At 50.3% G+C, this 18,021-nt stretch overlaps 1 protein-coding gene across 1 annotated transcript; it reads right to left on the reverse strand.

Annotated features, from left to right (window-relative positions):
* Positions 1 to 3,153: 3,153 nt before the first annotated feature.
* LOC139683959 (protein S100-A8-like) lies at positions 3,154 to 11,174 on the reverse strand. Its single transcript, XM_071579485.1, has 3 exons — positions 11,065 to 11,174; positions 7,182 to 7,400; positions 3,154 to 3,431 (listed from the first exon to the last, which is right to left on the reverse strand). The coding sequence occupies exons 2-3, from the start codon at positions 7,371 to 7,373 to the stop codon at positions 3,267 to 3,269; spliced, it is 357 nt and encodes a 118-aa protein (XP_071435586.1). The 5' UTR covers positions 7,374 to 7,400; positions 11,065 to 11,174; the 3' UTR covers positions 3,154 to 3,266.
* Positions 11,175 to 18,021: the final 6,847 nt, after the last annotated feature.

The raw sequence follows: 18,021 nt of genomic DNA on the forward strand, positions 1-18,021 counted from the left end.
CTCCAGGGATTGTCCCCACCCGGCAGACCTGGGGCACCCCAAGGTGTCCCATCCTGCCCTTCTCCAGGGATTGTCCCCACCCTACAGACCTGGGGCACCCACAACTCCCATCCTGCCCTTCTCCAGGGATTGTCCCCACCCTGCAGACCTGGGGCACCCACAACTCCCATCCTGCCCTTCTCCAGGGATTGTCCCCACCCATCAGACCTGGGGCACCCACAACTTCCATCCTGCCCTTCTCCAGGGATTGTCCCCACCCTGCAGACCTGGGGCACCCACAACTTCCATCCTGCCCTTCTCCAGGGATTGTCCCCACCCTACAGACCTGAGGCACCCCAAGGTGTCCCATCCTGCCCTTCTCCAGGGACTGTCCCCACCCATCAGACCTGGGGCACCCCAAGGTGTCCCATCCTGCCCTTCTCCAGGGATTGTCCCCACCCTGCAGTCCTGGGGCACCCACAATCTCCATCCTGCCCTTCTCCAGGGATTGTCCCTACCCTGCAGTCCTGGGGCACCCACAATCTCCATCCTGCCCTTCTCCAGGGATTGTCCCCACCCTGCAGTCCTGAGGCACTCACAACTTCCATCCTGCCCTTCTCCAGGGATTGTCCCAACCCTACAGACCTGGGGCACCCCAAGTTGTCCCATCCTGCCCTTCTCCAGGGATTGTCCCCACCCTGCAGACCTGGGGCACCCCAAGGTGTCCAATCCTGCCCTTCTCCAGGGATTGTCCCCTCCCTGCAGACCTGGGGCACCCCAAGGTGTCCCATCCTGCCCTTCTCCAGGGATTGTCCCCTCCCTGCAGACCTGGGGCACCCCAAGGTGTCCAATCCTGCCCTTCTCCAGGGATTGTCCCCACCCCACAATCCTGGGGCACCCCAAGGTGTCCCATCCCTTTGTTATGTTGGAAAAGACCTCCAAGACCGAATCCAACCTTGAACTCACCTCCACCTTGTCAACCAGGCCAGTAAAATGCCACACAGCCTTGGCAGCAGTGCCAGGTCTGCCCATGTGACACGGGCACGGAGGTGGCACCCAGAGACCATCCCCTGCCTGGAGCAAACGCCTTTCCCTGAAAGACACACAATGCAGGGCGTGTTCCAGCCCTGGCAGAGCTCCAGGAGCTCCATCCCAGCTCCAGGGCTGGATTGGCCCCACCCCAGGTGTGGTTGGGGTTGTGCCCGGGGTTGGTTGTGCCCCAGACTGGTTGTGCCCAGGGTTGCTTGTGCCCGGGATTGTTTGTGCCCAGGGTTGGTTGTGCCCAGGGTTGCTTGTGCCCAGGGTTGGTTGTGCCCAGGTTTGGTTGCTCCTGAGGTTGGTTGTGCCCAGGGTTGGTTGTGCCCTGGATTGGTTGTACTTGGGATTGATTGTGCCCAAGACTGGTCATGCCCAGGGCTGGTTGTGCCCAGGGCTGGTTGTACCTGGCATTGGTTGTGCCCAGGGTTGGTTGTGCCTGGGGCTGGTTGTGCCCAGGGTTGGTTGTACGTGGTGTTGGTTGTACCTGGGGCTGGTTGTACCCAGGTTTGGTTGTACTGAGGGTTGGTTGTGCCCAGGGTTGGTTGTGCCCAGGGTTGGTTGTACCCGGGGTGGGTTGTGCCCGGGGTTGGTTGTACCTGGGGCTGGTTGTGCCCAGGGCTGGTTTTGCCCAGGGTTTGTTGTACCCGGGGTGGGTTGTGCCCGGGGTTGGTTGTACCTGGGGCTGGTTGTACCCAGGTTCGGTTGTACTGAGGGTTGGTTGTGCCCAGGGTTGGTTGTGCCCAGGGTTGGTTGTACCTGGGGTTGGTTGTGCCCAGGGCTGGTTGTGCCTGGGTTTGGTTGTGCCCAGGGCTGGTTTTGCCCAGGGTTTGTTGTACCTGGGGTTGGTTGTGCCTGGGGTTGGTTGTGCCCGGGGTTGGTTGTGGCCAGGGCTGGTTGTGCCCAGGGTTGGTTGTACCCAGGGCTGGTTGTACCTGGAGTTGGTTGTGCCCAGGGCTGGTTGTGCCCAGGGTTGGTTGTGCCCAGGGTTGGTTGTACCTGGCATTGGTTGTGCCCAGGGTTGGTTGTGCCCAGGGCTGATTGTACCCAGAGTTGGTTGTGCCCAGGGTTGGCTGTGCCCGGGGTTGGTTGTGCCCAGGGTTAGTTCTGCCCAGGGTTGGTTGTACCTGGGGTTGGTTGTACCCAGAGATGGTTGTGCCCGGGGTTGGTTGTGCCCAGGGCTGGTTGTACCCGGGGTTGGTTGTGCCCAGGGCTGGTTTTGCCCAGGGTTTGTTGTACCTGGGGTGGGTTGTGCCTGGGGTTGGTTGTGCCCAGGGCTGGTTGTGCCCAGGGCTGGTTGTGCCCAGGGTTGGTTGTACCCGGGGTTGGTTGTACCCAGAGTTGGTTGTGCCCAGGGTTGGTTCTGCCCAGGGTTGGTTGTGCCCAGGGTTGGTTGTGTCCAGGGTTGGTTGTACCTGGGATTGGTTGTGCCCGGGGTTGGTTGTACCTGGGGTTGATTGTGCCCAGGGCTGGTTGTGCCTGGGTTTGGTTGTGCTCAGGGTTGGTTGTACCTGGCATTGGTTGTGCCTGGGGTTGGTTCTGCCCAGGGCTGGTTGTGCCCAGGTTTGGTTGTGCCCAGGGTTGGTTGTGCCCATGGTTGGTTTTACCCGGGGTTGTTCGTACCCAGGATTGGTTTTGCCCAGTGTTGGTTGTACCCAGAGTTGGTTGTACCCAGGGCTGGTTGTGCCCCGGATTGGTTGTACCCCGGATTGGTTGTACCTGGGGCTGGTTGTGCCCAGGGTTGGTTGTGCCCATGATTGGTTGTGCCCAGGGTTGGTTCTGCCCAGGGTTGGTTCTGCCCAGGATTGGTTGTGCCCAGGGTTGGTTGTGCCCATGGTTGGTTTTACCCGGGGTTGTTCGTACCCAGGGCTGGTTGTGCCCAGTGTTGGTTGTACCCAGAGTTGGTTGTGCCCAGGGCTAGTTTTGCCCACGTTTGGTTGTGCCATGGGCCAGTTTGCCCTGAGCACCCCAAACCCCGGCAGGGCACCCCGAGCTTGGCAAGGGTTCCCCAACTCTTTCCAAACCCCCCGATGTGGGCAGAGGGAGGGGCAGAGCTTGTCACTTCCCGGTTGTCCTCCAGGACCACCCACACCAGAGCCCACCATGGGGCGGGTGGAGAAGGAACTGGTGGCACAGCAATGGATTTCAAGCAATGCTTTATTTTGTGCCAGGCATGAGGGGCCTCCAAGAGCAGCCCCAGCCCCATTCCCAAAGCAGCCCCTCCTGGTTTTCCATGGATTCGGAGCTCAGGATCAGTCCTGGTCGGGCCCACAGCGGTCAGAGTTGTGGCTGATACGATGGGCATCGTCTGCCACCTTGGCCAGGACGATGGAGAACTCCTCAAAGGACAGCTCCTTGTCCTTGTTGAGGTCAGTCTCCTTGAAGAGCTTGTCCAAGTAGCCACGTTGGTTCCTCTCCTGAAATTGGGGGGACAAAGAGGTGTCTGAGACCACCCTGAGTCCACCGGGGAGCTGGTTGGACCCTCCCATGTCCATGGGATGTGTTTGGATCTGCAGGACACCAGGACCTTCTCCTGTCTTTCAAGAGCTTGGCCATGTAGCCATATTTCTTCCTTGTCCTGAAACTGGGGGGACAAGGAGAAGTCTGAGTCCACCCTGAGTCCACCAGGGAGCTGGTTGGACCCTCCCATGCACATGGAATGTCTGTTTGGATCTACAGGGCACCAGGACCCTCTCCTGCCCTGCAAGAGCTTGTCCAAATAGCCATGTTGGTTCCTCTCCTGAAATTGGGGGGACAAAGAGGTGTCTGAGACCACCCTGAGTCCACCAGGGAGCTGGTTGGACCCTCCCATGCCCATGGGATGTGTTTGGATCTGCAGGACACCAGGACCCTCTCCTGCCTTGCAAGAGCTTGGCCATGTAGCCACATTTGTTCCTTGTCCTGAAACTGGGGGGACAAGGAGATGCCTGAGTCCACCCTGAGTCCACTGGGGAGCTGGTTGGACCCTCCCATGCCCATGGGATGTGTTTGGATCTGCAGGACACCAGGACCATCTTCTCCTGCCTTGCAACAGCCCCTCTTAAGCCCCAAGTGGACCCTCCTGCCCCAAGGACAGCTCCTTGTCCTTGTTGAGGTCACTCTCCTTGAAGAGCTTCTCCAAGTAGGCCTGTTAGTTCCTCTCCTGAAGTTGGGAGGAGGACAAGGAGGGGTTTTGGTGTCTGAGTCCACCCTGAGTCCACTGGTGAGATGGTTGGACCCTCCCATGCACATGGAATGTCTGTTTGGATCTACAGGACACCAGGACCCTCTCCTGCCCTGCAAGAGCTTGTCCAAATAGCCACGTTGGTTCCTCTCCTGAAATTGGGGTTACAAAGAGGTGTCTGAGACCACCCTGAGTCCACCGGGGAGCTGTTTGGGCCCTCCCATGTCCATGGGATGTGTCTGGATCTACAGGACACCAGGACCATCTTCTCCTGCCTTGCAAGAGCTTGGCCATGTAGCCACATTTGTTCCTTGTCCTGAAATTGGGGGACCAAGGAGGGGGTTTGGTGTCTGAGACCACCCTGAGACCACCGGGGAGCTGGTTGGACCCTCCCATGCCCATGGGATGTGTTTGGATCTACAGGACACCAGGACCCTCTCCTGCCTTGCAAGAGCTTGTCCAAATAGCCATGTTGGTTCCTCTCCTGAAACTGGGGGGACAAGGAGGGGTTTTGGTGCCTGAGTCCACCCTGAGCTCACTGGTGATCACAGTAGGTTTGGATCAAGACCTGGTGGATTCTCTGTCCCTGGAGGTGTTTCAGAGGACACTCAGAGCCACCTCCAGTCCCTTCTCCAGCCTCGTTGCTCTTCTCTGGCCCCGCTCCAGCCCCTCAATCTCTTGCCTCAACTGAGGGGCCCAGAACTGAACACAACACTCAAGGTGTGGCCTCCCCAAGGCAGAGTCCAGGGGAAGGGTCACTGCCCTGGCCCTGCTGGCCACGCTGGTTTGGATCCAGAACAGGATCCCCTTGACCTTCTTGGCCACCTGGGCACATCCATAGAATCCTAGAATGGATTGGGTTGGAAGAGACTTCCAAGATCATCCAGTCCAACCCTTGGTCCAACTCCAGTCCCTTTACCAGATCATGGCACTCAGTGCCACAGCCAAGCTCAGCTGAAAAACCTCCAGGGATGGGGAATCCACCCCCTCTCTGGGCAGCCCATTCCAATCCCTGAGCACTCTCTCTGCAAAGAAGCTTTTTCTGCTCTCCAACTTCAATTTCCCCTGGCAGAGCTTGAGCCCATCGTGCCCCCTTGTCCTATTGCTGAGTGCCTGGGAGAAGAGACCAACCCCCACCCGGCCAGAACTTCCCTTCAGGCAGTTCCAGACAGTGCTGAGGTCACCTCTGAGCCTCCTCTTCTCCAGGCTGAACACCCCCAGCTCCCTCAGCCTCTCCCCACAGCACTTGTGCTCCAGTCCTTTCTCCAGCCTCGTTGCTCTTCTCAGTTGGGTTGGAAGAGACCTCTGAGATCATCAAATCCAACCCTTGATCCAACCCCACTGGGATCACCAGCCCAGGGCACTCAGTGTCACATCCAGTGTCACCTTAAACACCTCCAGGGATGGAGAATCCACCATCTTAGAATCATAGAATCATAGAATCATAGAATCATGGAATCATGGAGTCAGTTGGGTTGGGAGAGACCTCTGAGATCATCAAATCCAACTCTTGATCCAACCCCACTGGGATCACACTCCGTGCCCTGGGCTGGTGATCACAGTGAGGTTGGATCAAGACCTGGTGGGTTCTCTGTCCCTGGAGGTGTTTCAGAGGACACTCAGAGCCACCTCCAGTCCCTTCTCCAGCCTCGTTGCTCTTCTCACTTGGGTTGGAAGAGACCTCGGAGATCATCAACCTTTGATCCAACCCCACTGTGATCACCAGCCCAGGGCACTCAGGGCACTAACCCTAACCCTAACCCACCCTAGGCTGGTGATCACAGTGGAGTTGGATCAAGACCTGGTGGATTCTCTGTCCCTGGAGGTGTTTCAGAGGACACTCAGAGCCACCTCCAGTCCCTTCTCCAGCCTCGTTGCTCTTCTCAGTTGGGTTGGAAGAGACCTCAGAGATCATCAATCCTTGATCCAACCCCACTGGGATCACTCTGGCACTCTGTGCCCTGGGCTGGTGATCACAGTGGGGTTGGATCAAGACATGGTGGATTCTCCCAGTAGGGTTGGATCAAGACATGGTGGATTCTCCCAGTAGGTTTGGATTAAGACCTGGTGGATTCTCTGTCCCTGGAGGTGTTTCAGAGGACACTCAGTGCCACCTCCAGTCCCTTCTCCAGCCTCGTTGCTCTTCTCACTTGGGTTGGAAGAGACCTCTGAGATCATCAAGTCCAACCCTTGATCCAACCCCACTGGGATCACCAGCCCAGGGCACTCAGTGTCACATCCAGTGTCACCTTAAACACCTCCAGGGATGGAGAATCCACCATCTTAGAATCATAGAATCATAGAATCATAAAATCATAGAATCATGGAGTCAGTTGGGTTGGGAGAGACCTCTGAGATCACCAAATCCAACTCTTGATCCAACCCCACTGGGATCACACTCCGTGCCCTGGGCTGGTGATCACAGTGGGGTTGGATCAAGACCTGGTGGATTCTCTGCCCCTGGAGGTGTTTCAGAGGACACTCAGTGCCACATCCAGTCCCTTCTCCAGCCTCGTTGCTCTTCTCAGTTGGGTTGGAAGAGACCTCGGAGATCATCAATCCTTGATCCAACCCCACTGTGATCACCAGCCCAGGGCACTCTGTGCCCTGGGCTGGTGATCACAGTAGGGTTGGATCAAGACATGGTGGATTCTCCCAGTAGGGTTGGATCAAGACATGGTGGATTCTCTGTCCCTGGAGGTGTTTCATAGGACACTCAGTGCCACCTCCAGTCCCTTCTCCAGCCTCGTTGGAAGAGACCTCTGAGATCATCAAATCCAACCCTTGATCCAACCCCACTGTGATCACCACCACCAGCTCTTCCTGACCCAGGCCAGGATCCCCTTGGCCTTCTTGGCCACCTGGGCACACTGTTGGCTCCTGTTGAGCTTCCCGTCCCTCAGTCCCCCCAGGTCCCTTCCTGCCTGTCCCTCTCCAGCCACTCTGTGCCCACCCCAGGGTGGGCATCACCCGCAGGGAGCCCCTCCATGCCCCTGGCACTCACACAGGCTTGCAGGAAGGTCGGTGCCTGCTCGGTGATCAAAGTCTTGAAGTCGTTGAAGTTGAGGAGGTCGAGCTCGCCCTGGCGGATGCTGTACCGGTGGTAGACATCGACGATGGTGCCCAGCGCCTTCTCCAGGGTGCAGTTCCCGGGGAAGTGCCCGCTCCCGGCGTGGCTGTGGGCACTGGCAGACATGGCTGGGCTTGGGGGGTTCTGAAGGTACTGGGGGGGAAAGATCGGAGATGGGAAATGTGCCCAAAATCGGGCACTGCCCGGTCCTGGGGCCTCATTCTGGGGGCATTGCCAGGTGCCCTCATCCTGCCTGGGCTGAGCCCACAGGCACTGCCAGGTCCCCTCATCCTGCTGGGGCTGAGCCCACGGGCACTGCCAGAGCCTCATCCTGCTGGGGCTGAGCCCACGGGCACTGCCAGGACCTGGGGCCTCATCCTGCTGGGGCTGAGCCCACGGGCACTGCCAGGACCTGGGGTCTCATCCTGCTGGGGCTGAGCCCACGGGCACTGCCAGAGCCTCATCCTGCTGGGGCTGAGCCCACGGGCACTGCCAGAGCCTCATCCTGCTGCGGCTGAGCCCATGGGCACTGTCACATGCCCTCATCCTGCTGGGGCTGAGCCCGCGGGCACTGCCAGGACCTGGGGCTTCATCCTGCTGCGGCTGAGCCCACGGGCACTGCCAGGACCTGGGGTCTCATGCTGCTGGGGCTGAGCCCGTGGGCACTGCCAGGTCCCCTCATCCTGCTGCGGCTGAGCCCGTGGGCACTGCCAGGTCCCAGAGCCTCATCCTGCTGGGGCTGAGCCCACGGGCACTGCCAGGTGCCCTCATCCTGCTGGGGCTGAGCCCACGGGCACTGCCAGAGCCTCATCCTGCTGCGGCTGAGCCCACGGGCACTGCCAGGTCCCAGAGCCTCATCCTGCTGGGGCTGAGCCCACGGGCACTGCCAGGTGCCCTCATCCTGCTGGGGCTGAGCCCGCGGGCACTGCCAGAGCCTCATCCTGCTGGGGCTGAGCCCGCGGGCACTGCCAGAGCCTCATCCTGCTGGGGCTGAGCCCACGGGCACTGCCAGAGCCTCATCTTGCTGGGGCTGAGCCCGTGGGCACTGCCAGGTGCCCTCATCCTGCTGGGGCTGAGCCCGCGGGCACTGCCAGGTGCCCTCATCTTGCTGGGGCTGAGCCCGCGGGCACTGCCAGAGCCTCATCCTGCTGGGGCTGAGCCCACGGGCACTGCCAGGACCCGGGGCTTCATCCTGCTGGGGCTGAGCCCACGGGCACTGCCAGGTCCCCTCATCCTGCTGGGGCTGAGCCCACGGGCACTGCCAGGTCCCCTCATCCTGCTGGGGCTGAGCCCGTGGGCACTGCCAGGTCCCCTCATCCTGCTGGGGCTGAGCCCGTGGGCACTGCCAGAGCCTCATCCTGCTGGGGCTGAGCCCGTGGGCACTGCCAGGACCTGGGGCCTCATCCTGCTGGGGATGAGCCCGTGGGCACTGCCAGGTCCCAGAGCCTCATCCTGCTGGGGCTGAGCCTGCGGGCACTGCCAGGTCCCCTCATCCTGCTGGGGCTGAGCCCGCGGGCACTGCCAGAGCCTCATCCTGCTGGGGCTGAGCCCGCGGGCACTGCCAGGTCCCAGAGCCTCATCCTGCTGGGGCTGAGCCCGCGGGCACTGCCAGAGCCTCATCCTGCTGGGGCTGAGCCCGTGGGCACTGCCAGGACCTGGGGCCTCATCCTGCTGGGGCTGAGCCCGTGGGCACTGCCAGAGCCTCATCCTGCTGGGGCTGAGCCCGTGGGCACTGCCAGGTCCCCTCATCCTGCTGGGGCTGAGCCCACGGGCACTGCCAGGACCCAGAGCCTCATCCTGCTGGGGCTGAGCCCACGGGCACTGCCAGGTCCCAGAGCCTCATCCTGCTGGGTCTGAGCCCGCGGGCACTGCCAGAGCTTCATCCTGCTGGCACTGCCATGTCCCCTCATTCATCCTGCTGGGGCTGAGCCCGCGGTCACTGCCAGGTGCCCTCATCCTGCTGGGGCTGAGCCCGTGGGCACTGCCAGGTACCCTCATCCTGCTGGGGCTGAGCCCGTGGGCACTGCCAGGACCCAGAGCCTCATCCTGCTGGGTCTGAGCCCACGGGCACTGCCAGGACCTGGGGTCTCATCCTGCTGGGGCTGAGCCCGTGGGCACTGCCAGGTCCCAGAGCCTCATCCTGCTGGGGCTGAGCCCGTGGGCACTGCCAGGACCTGGGGCCTCATCCTGCTGGGTCTGAGCCCACGGGCACTGCCAGGTGCCCTCATCCTGCTGGGGCTGAGCCCACGGGCACTGCCAGGACCCAGAGCCTCATCCTGCTGGGGCTGAGCCCACGGGCACTGCCAGGTCCCAGAGCCTCATCCTTAAATATATATAAGTACTTATTATATTATATTTTTATATATACACACAAATTCTATACTATATATATATATATAAATATATATTATAAACTATATATATATGAAATACATGTTATATACTGTATATATAAAAATATATATTATATACTATATATATATATATAAAAATACACATTATATACTATACAACTAAAAATACATATTCGATACTATATATATAAAAATACATATTATATACTATATATATAAATACATATTATATTCTATATATATATAAAAATACATATTATATTCTATATATAAATACACATTCTATACTATATATATAAATACAGATTCTACACTATATAAAAATACATATTATATACTATATATGTATATAAAGATATATATTCTATACTATATATCTAAAAACACACATTATTTACTATATAGATAAATACATTTTATATAATATATATAGAAATGCACATTATATGCTGTATCTAAAAATGCACATTATATATTGTGTATATAAAAAAATACATAATATATTCTATAATATATATATACTATATATACACATTATATACTGTATATCAAAAAATACACATTATATACTATATATAAATACACATTATATACTATATATATAAATACATATTATATACTGTATATATAAATACATATTATATACTATAAATATAAATACACATTCTATGCTATATGTAAAAATACATATTATATACTATATAGATAAAAATACATATTATATACTATATATGTAAAAATACTCATTATATACTATATATAAATACATATTATATACTATATGTATATAAAAATGCACATTATATTATATATAAATAAATATTATATACTATATGTATATAAAAATGCTCACTATAGTATATATAAATAAATATTACATACTATATATATAAAAATGCACATTATATTATATATATAAATACATATTATATACTATATATATATATAAATGCACATTGTATTTTATATATAAATACATATTATATACTATATATATAAAAATGCACATTATATTATATATATAAATAAATATTATATACTATATATATAAATGCTCATTATAGTATATATAAATAAATATTACATACTATATATATAAAAATGCACATTACATTATATATATAAATACATATTATATATTATATATATTAAAATCCACATTATATACTATATGTAAATACATATTATTTACTATATATATAAAAAATGCACATTATATTATATATATAAATAAATATTATATACTATATATATATAAAATCCACCTTATATACTATTTATAAAAAATCCACCTTATATACTATATATATTAAAAATATAAACTATATATATAAAAATGCACATTATATACAATATACAATTAAAAATACACATAATACACTCTCTAAATTGCATTCACTGCCAGCATTGGTGCCCCCACCCTGTGCCCACCTCCCTCCTCAGCCCCTCCCGGTGCCGCTCACCTGGGTGGGCACAGCGGGTGTTCAGGGCACGTCCCTCGGTGCGATCCCAGAGCAGGGACAGCCCTTTTATACCCATCTGTGCCCTCTTTCATCACGCCCGTGCCACACCCGGCCCGGGCGGTGCCACACCTGGCACAGGCGGTGCCACACCTGGCACAGGCGGCGCCTCCAGCTCACCTTTCCCGGCACCTGGCACGGCCCAGGTGGCACCTGCCGAGCCCCTCCCGGCTCATCCCGCCCCGCTCAGTTCCTGGTCGCGCCCTCAGCCTTGGGCAACTGTGCCCATCCCCTGCCCGGCCCCTCTGGATCAGCCCCGGGTGTGTTGGCACATCCCCGTCCGAGGGCAAGGCCACCTTGGCACAAGTCGCCAAAACTTGGCGAGTTTTGCAACGCGCGGGAAAATTCACACCAGAAATTCCGAAAGAAGAAAATTCTGTTTGGCAAAAAAACGGGAGGGGAATTTTGGTCCTTGGGGCTGCTTTGAGTGTCCTTGTTTTCTACAACCCCACCTGGGGGCTTCGGATTCAAAACTTGTTTTCCAGAGTATTTTCCATTAAATTGGATTTTCCATTAATTTCTAATTCCCATCAATTCTATTCTCCATTAATTTCTCTTTTCCATCAATTTCTGTTCTCCATTAATTTCTATTCTCCATTAATTTCCATTTTCCATTAATTTCTATTGTCCATTAATTTCCATTCTCCATTAATTTCTATTTTCCATTAATTTCTATTTCCCATCAATTTCCATTCTCCATTAATTTCTAATTCCCATCAATTTCTATTCTCCATTAATTTCTATTCTCCCATAATTTGTATTTTCCATTAATTTCTATTTCCCATCAATTTCTGTTCTCCATTAATGTCTATTCTCCATTACTTCATATTTTTCATTAATTTCTATTTTCCATTAATTTCTATTTCCCATCAATTTCTGTTCTCCATTAATTTCTATTTTTCATTAATTTCTATTATCTATAAATTTCTGGTTTTTATTCATTTCTATTCTCCATTAATTTCTATTCTCCGTTAAACTGTATTTTCCATAAATTTCTATTTCCCATCAATTTCTATTCTCCATTAATTTCTATTCTTCATTAATTTCTATTCTCTGTTAATTTGTATTTTCCATAAATTTCTATTTCCCATCAATTTCTATTCTCCCTTAATTTCTCTTTTCCGTTGATTTCCATTCTCCATTAATTTCCATTCTCCATTAATTTCCATTTTCCATTAATTTCTATTTCCCATCAATTTCCATTCTCCATTAATTTCTAATTCCCATCAATTTCTATTCTCCATTAATTTCTATTCTTCATTAATTTCCATTCTCTATAAATTTCTGGGTTTTATTCATTTCTATTCTCCATTAATTTCTATTCTCTGTTAAATTGTATTTTCCATAAATTTCTATTTCCCATCAATTTCCATTCTCCCTTAATTTCTCTTTTCCATTAATTTCCATTCTCCCTTAATTTCTCTTTTCCATTAATTTCCATTCTCCATTAATTTCCATTCTCCATTAATTTCTATTTCCCATTAATTTCTATTCTCCATTAATTTCTATTTCCCATCATTTTCTATTTTCCATTAATTTCTATTTCCCATCAATTTTTATCCTCCATTAATTTCTATTCTCCATTAATTTCTATTTTCCATTAATTTCCATTCTCCATTAATTTCTATTTCCCATCAATTTCTATTTTCCATTAATTTCCATTCTCCAATAATTTCCATTCATCATTAATTTCTATTCTCCATTAATTTCTATTTCCCATTAATTTCTATTCTCCATTAATTTCTCCATCAATTTCCATTCTCCATTAATTTCTATTTCCCATCAATTTCTATTCTCCATTAATTTCCATTCTCCAATAATTTCCATTCTCCATTAATTTCTCTTTTCCATCAATTTCTATTTCCCATTAATTTCTATTTTCCATTAATTTCCATTCTCCATTAATTTCTATTCTCCATTAATTTCCATTCTCCATTAATTTCCATTCTCCATTAATTTCTATTTCCCATTAATTTCTATTCTCCATTAATTTCTCCATTAATTTCCATTCTCCATTAATTTCTATTTCCCATCAATTTCTATTCTCCATTAATTTCCATTCTCCATTAATTTCTATTTCCCATTAATTTCTATTCTCCATTAATTTCTCCATTAATTTCCATTCTCCATTAATTTCTATTTCCCATCAATTTCTATTCTCCATTAATTTCCATTCTCCATTAATTTCTCTTTTCCATTAATTTCTATTTCCCATTAATTTCTCTTTTCCATTCATTTCCATTCCCCATCAATTTCCACTCTCCATTAATTTCTCTTTTCCATTAATTTCCATTCCCCATCAATTCCTATTTCCCCATCACTCCCCCCAGACCTCCCTTTTCCCTCCAGGAATTTCATGGAGCAAACTGGCCATAAAACAAGGACCAACCCCGAGATTTTGGGGCCCTTTTTGCCACCGCCTGAGCCACCCAAAGTGTTGCAACTGTCCCCTCTGTGTCACCCTGGCAGGACAATGAGGACACTGAGCAGAAGACAAGGGGACAGCCCAGGAAGAGGAAGAGCCCAATGGAAATTAATGGAAATGGAAATTAATGGAGAATGGAAATTAAGGGGAAATGGAAATTGATGGGAAATGGAAATTGATGGATATTAGAAATTAATGGAGAATAGAAATTAAGGGAGAATGGAAATTAATGGGAAATAGAAATTAATGGAGAATGGAAATTAATGGATATTAGAAATGAATGGAGAATGGAAATGAATGGAGAATAGAAATTAATGGAGAATGGAAATGAATGGAGAATAGAAATTAATGGAGAATGGAAATTAATGGAGAAATTAATGGGAAATAGTAATTAATGGATATTAGAAATGAATGGAGAATGGAAATTAATGGAGAATGGAAATTAATGGGAAATAGAAATTAATGGAAAAGAGAAATTAAGGCTGAATGGAAATTAATGGAAAAGAGAAATTAATGGAAAATAGTAATTAATGGATATTAGAAATTAATGGAGAATGGAAATAAATGGAGAACGGAAATCAATGGAGAATGGAAGTTAATGGAGAATGGAAATTAATGGAAAAGAGAAATTAATGAAGAATGGAAATTAATGGAAAAGAGAAATTATTGGAAAATAGAAATTAATGGAAAAGAGAAATTAATGGATATTAGAAATTAATGGAGAATGGAAATCAATGGAGAATAGAATTTAATAGAGAATAAAAATTAATCAAAATAGAAATTAATTGAGGAGAAGACAAGAGGAGAGCCCAGGAAGAGGAAGAGCCCAACAAAGGGGTGACCATTCCAGGCTGGGGCTGCTCCTCACCCGGCCCAGGGACAGGAACTCTTGCAAGACTTTGGTTCCCGTAGCCCTGACTCACTTCCCTGCTTTGGTTGGGCTGTGGGGACTGGCAGGAGCACCAAAGTGGGGAATAGAAATGGATGGGAAATGGAAATGGATGGGGAATGGAAATTAATGGAGAATAGAAATTAATGGAGAATAGAAATTAATGGAGAATGGAAATTAAGGGGAAACAGAAATTAATGGAGAATGGAAACTGATGGGAAATGGAAATGGATGGGAAATGGAAATTAATGGGAAATAGAAATTGATGGGAAATGGAAATTTATGGAGAATGGAAATTAATGGAGAATAGAAATCAATGGAGAATGGAAATTAATGGAAAAGAGAAATTAAGGGAGAATAGAAATTAATGGAGAATGGAAATAATGGAAAATAGAAATTAATGGAGAATGGAAATGAATGGAGAATGGAAATTGATGGAAAATAGAAATTAATGGAAAAGAGAAATTAATGGAAAAAGAGAAATTAATGGAAAAGAGAAATTAATGGAGAATGGAAATAAATGGATATTAGAAATTAATGGAGAATGGAAATAAATGGAAAAGAGAAATTAATGGAAAATAGTAATTAATGGATATTAGAAATTAATGGAGAATGGAAATAAATGGAGAACGGAAATCAATGGAGAATGGAAGTTAATGGAGAATAGAATTTAATAGAGAATAAAAATTAATCAAAATAGAAATTAATTGAGGAGAAGACAAGAGGAGAGCCCAGGAAGAGGAAGAGCCCAACAAAGGGGTGACCATTCCAGTCTGGGGCTGCTCCTCACCCGGCCCAGGGACAGGAACTCTTGCAAGACTTTGGTTCCCGTAGCCCTGACTCACTTCTCTGCTTTGGTTGGGCTGTGGCACCAACCCCAAAGTGCGTCCTCGTTCCTCAGGTGGTGGCACATGGAAGGGAGAGAGGCAGAAATGCAAAGATTTGCATGTGTTGGGTCCAGTCCTGTTGAACACCTTTAGTGATGGTTTAGGTGAGGGGATTGAGAACATCAGCAGCAGATTTGCTGGTGACACCAAGTTGGGAGGGAGGGTCGAGCTGCTGGAAGGATGGAGGGACCTGGAGAGGGATCTGGAGAGGATGGAGGGATCTGGACAAGGATCTGGACAGGATGGGGGGATCTGGAGAGGGATCTGGAAGGCAGGAGGGACCTGGAGAGGGATCTGGAGAGGATGGAGGGATATGGAGAAGGATCTGGACAGGATGGGGGGATCTGGAGAGGGATCTGGAAGGCAGGAGGGACCTGGAGAGGGATCTGGAGAGGATGGAGGGATATGGAGAAGGATCTGGACAGGATGGGGGGAGCTGGAGAGGGATCTGGAAGGCAGGAGGGACCTGGAGAGGGATCTGGACAGGATGGGGGGATCTGGAGAAGGACCTGGACAGGATGGGGGGATCTGGAGAAGGACCTGAACAGAATGGGGGAATCTGGAGAAGGACCTTGATAGGCTGGAGGGATCTGGAGAAGGATCTGGACAGGATGGGGGGATTTGAAGAGGGATCTGGACAGGATGGAGGGATCTGGAGAAGGACCTGGACAGGATGGGGGGATCTGGAGAAGGACCTGGACAGGATGGAGGGATCTGGAAAAGGACATGGACAGGCTGGGGGGATCTGGAGAAGGACCTGGACAGGATGGGGAGATCTGGAGAAGGACCTGGACAGGCTGGAGGGATCTGCACAAGGACCTGGACAGGATGGGGAGATCTGGAGAAGGACCTGGACAGGATGGAGGGATCTGCACAAGGACCTGGACAGGAGCTTTTTCCCACCCATGTTTTCCCCCCCAGGAGCCCTTGGTGGCCTTTCAAAGTGCCGTGACTTGGGGGCTGTGCCCCCACCCTGTAAACCCCCCCAGTGTCACCGGGCAGAGTCACCAGGTGTGTGGTCAGGGGGGCACCTCATCCCATGTGAGTCCCTCTGGAGCTCCTGGAGCCCCTCAAGCTCTTTCCTTGCTGGGATGGGGCTGGTTGGTGCTTTGGAAGCATCACAAGATGTGGCACCTCCAGCTCCAGGACCTGGGGAAGGACCCCCCTCCAGCTGTGCTTCATCCCTGGAACATCCTGGAGCTGCTCCAAAGGGGAATTAGGGCTGGGAATGTTCCTGTGCTTCATCCCTGGAACATCCTGGAGCTGATCCAAAGGGGAAATAGGGCTGGGAATGTTCCTGTGCTTACCCCTGGCATGTCCTGGAGTTTGGACAAAGAGGGACTGGGAGAAGCAGAGCTGGGAATGTTCTGGTGCTTCCCTGGAACATCCTGGAGCTGCTCCAAAGGGGAATTGGGAGAAGCAGAGCTGGGAATGTTCTGGTGCTTCACCCCTGGAACTTCCTGGAGTTGCTCCAAAGGGGAATTGGGAGAAGCAGAGCTGGGAATGCCCCTGTTCTTCCCCCCTGGAACTTCCTGGAGCTGCTCCAAAGAGGGATTGGGAGAAAAAGGGCTGGGAATGTTCCTGTGCTTCACTCCTGGAACATCCTGGAGCTGATCCAAAGGGAAATTGGGGAAAGAGAGCTGGGAACGTTCCTGTCCTTCACCTTTGGAGCATCCTGGAGCTGCTCCAAAGGGAAATTGGGGGAAACAGAGCTGGGAATGTTCCTGTGGTTCATCCCTGGAACATCCTGGAGCTGCTCCAAAGAGGGATTGGTTGAAAAAGGGTTGGGGATGACCTTGTGCTTCACTCCTGGCATGTCCTGGAGCTTGGACAAAGGGACTGGGAGAAGCAGAGCTGGGAATGTTCTGGTGCTTCCCTGGAACATCCTGGAACTGCTCCAAAAGGGAATTGGGAAAGGAGGGCTGGGAATGTTCTGGTGCTTCACCCCTGGAACATCCTGGGGCTGCTCCAAAGAGGGATTGGGAGAAACACAGTTGGGAATGACCTTGTGCTTCACTCCTGGCATGTCCTGGAGCTTGGACAAAGGGAATGGGAGAAGCAGAGCTGGGAATGTTCTGGTGCTTCTCCCCTGGTCCTGGGGCTGACCCAAGGAGGGATTGGGAGAAAGAGGGCTGGGAATGTTCTGGTGCTTCACCCCTGAACATCCTGGAGCTGCTCCAAAGGGGAATTGGAGAAAGCAGAGATGGGAATGTTCCTGTGCTTCTTTCCTGGAACATCCTGGAGCTGCTCCAAAGGAGAAGCAGGACTGGGAATGTTCTGGTGCTTCACCCCTGAACATCCTGGAGCTTGGACAAAGAAGGATTGGGAGAAGCAGAGCTGGGAATGTTCTGGTGTTCCCCCCTGGTCCTGGGGCTGATCCAAAGATGGACTGGGAGAAAGAGGGCTGGGAATGTTCTGGTGTTCCCCCCTGGTCCTGGGGCTGATCCAAAGAGGGACTGGGAGAAAGAGGGCTGGGAATGTTCTGGTGCTTCACCTCCCAGGAGCCCACAGAGCTTGTTTCACTCAGCAGGGACCCCCCAGTGCTGTTGCCCTGCCTGCCCACCCTGCCCAGCATGGGGTGCCCCCCGTGCCACCTTCCCCTTCCCCCTCCAGTCCAGGCTGTGTTTAACCCCCTCACCCACCTGGGTGGGACTCACCCCCACCTGGAGACCCCAGAAGAGGAAACACAAATACATGTG

The sequence above is a fragment of the Pithys albifrons genome, chromosome 30 (genome assembly GCF_047495875.1).
Source record: "Pithys albifrons albifrons isolate INPA30051 chromosome 30, PitAlb_v1, whole genome shotgun sequence".
Classification (NCBI taxonomy): Eukaryota; Metazoa; Chordata; class Aves; order Passeriformes; family Thamnophilidae; genus Pithys; species Pithys albifrons.

Excerpts from the sequence above, each read along its gene's own strand:
- LOC139683959 (XM_071579485.1), bottom strand. The coding sequence starts at position 7,373 with ATGTCTGCCAGTGCCCACAGCCACGCCGGGAGCGGGCACTTCCCCGGG. Across the intron at positions 3,432-7,181 it reads CGACCTTCCTGCAAGCCTGT|GAGAGGAACCAACGTGGCTA; the intron begins GTGAGTGCCAGG and ends CCCCAATTTCAG.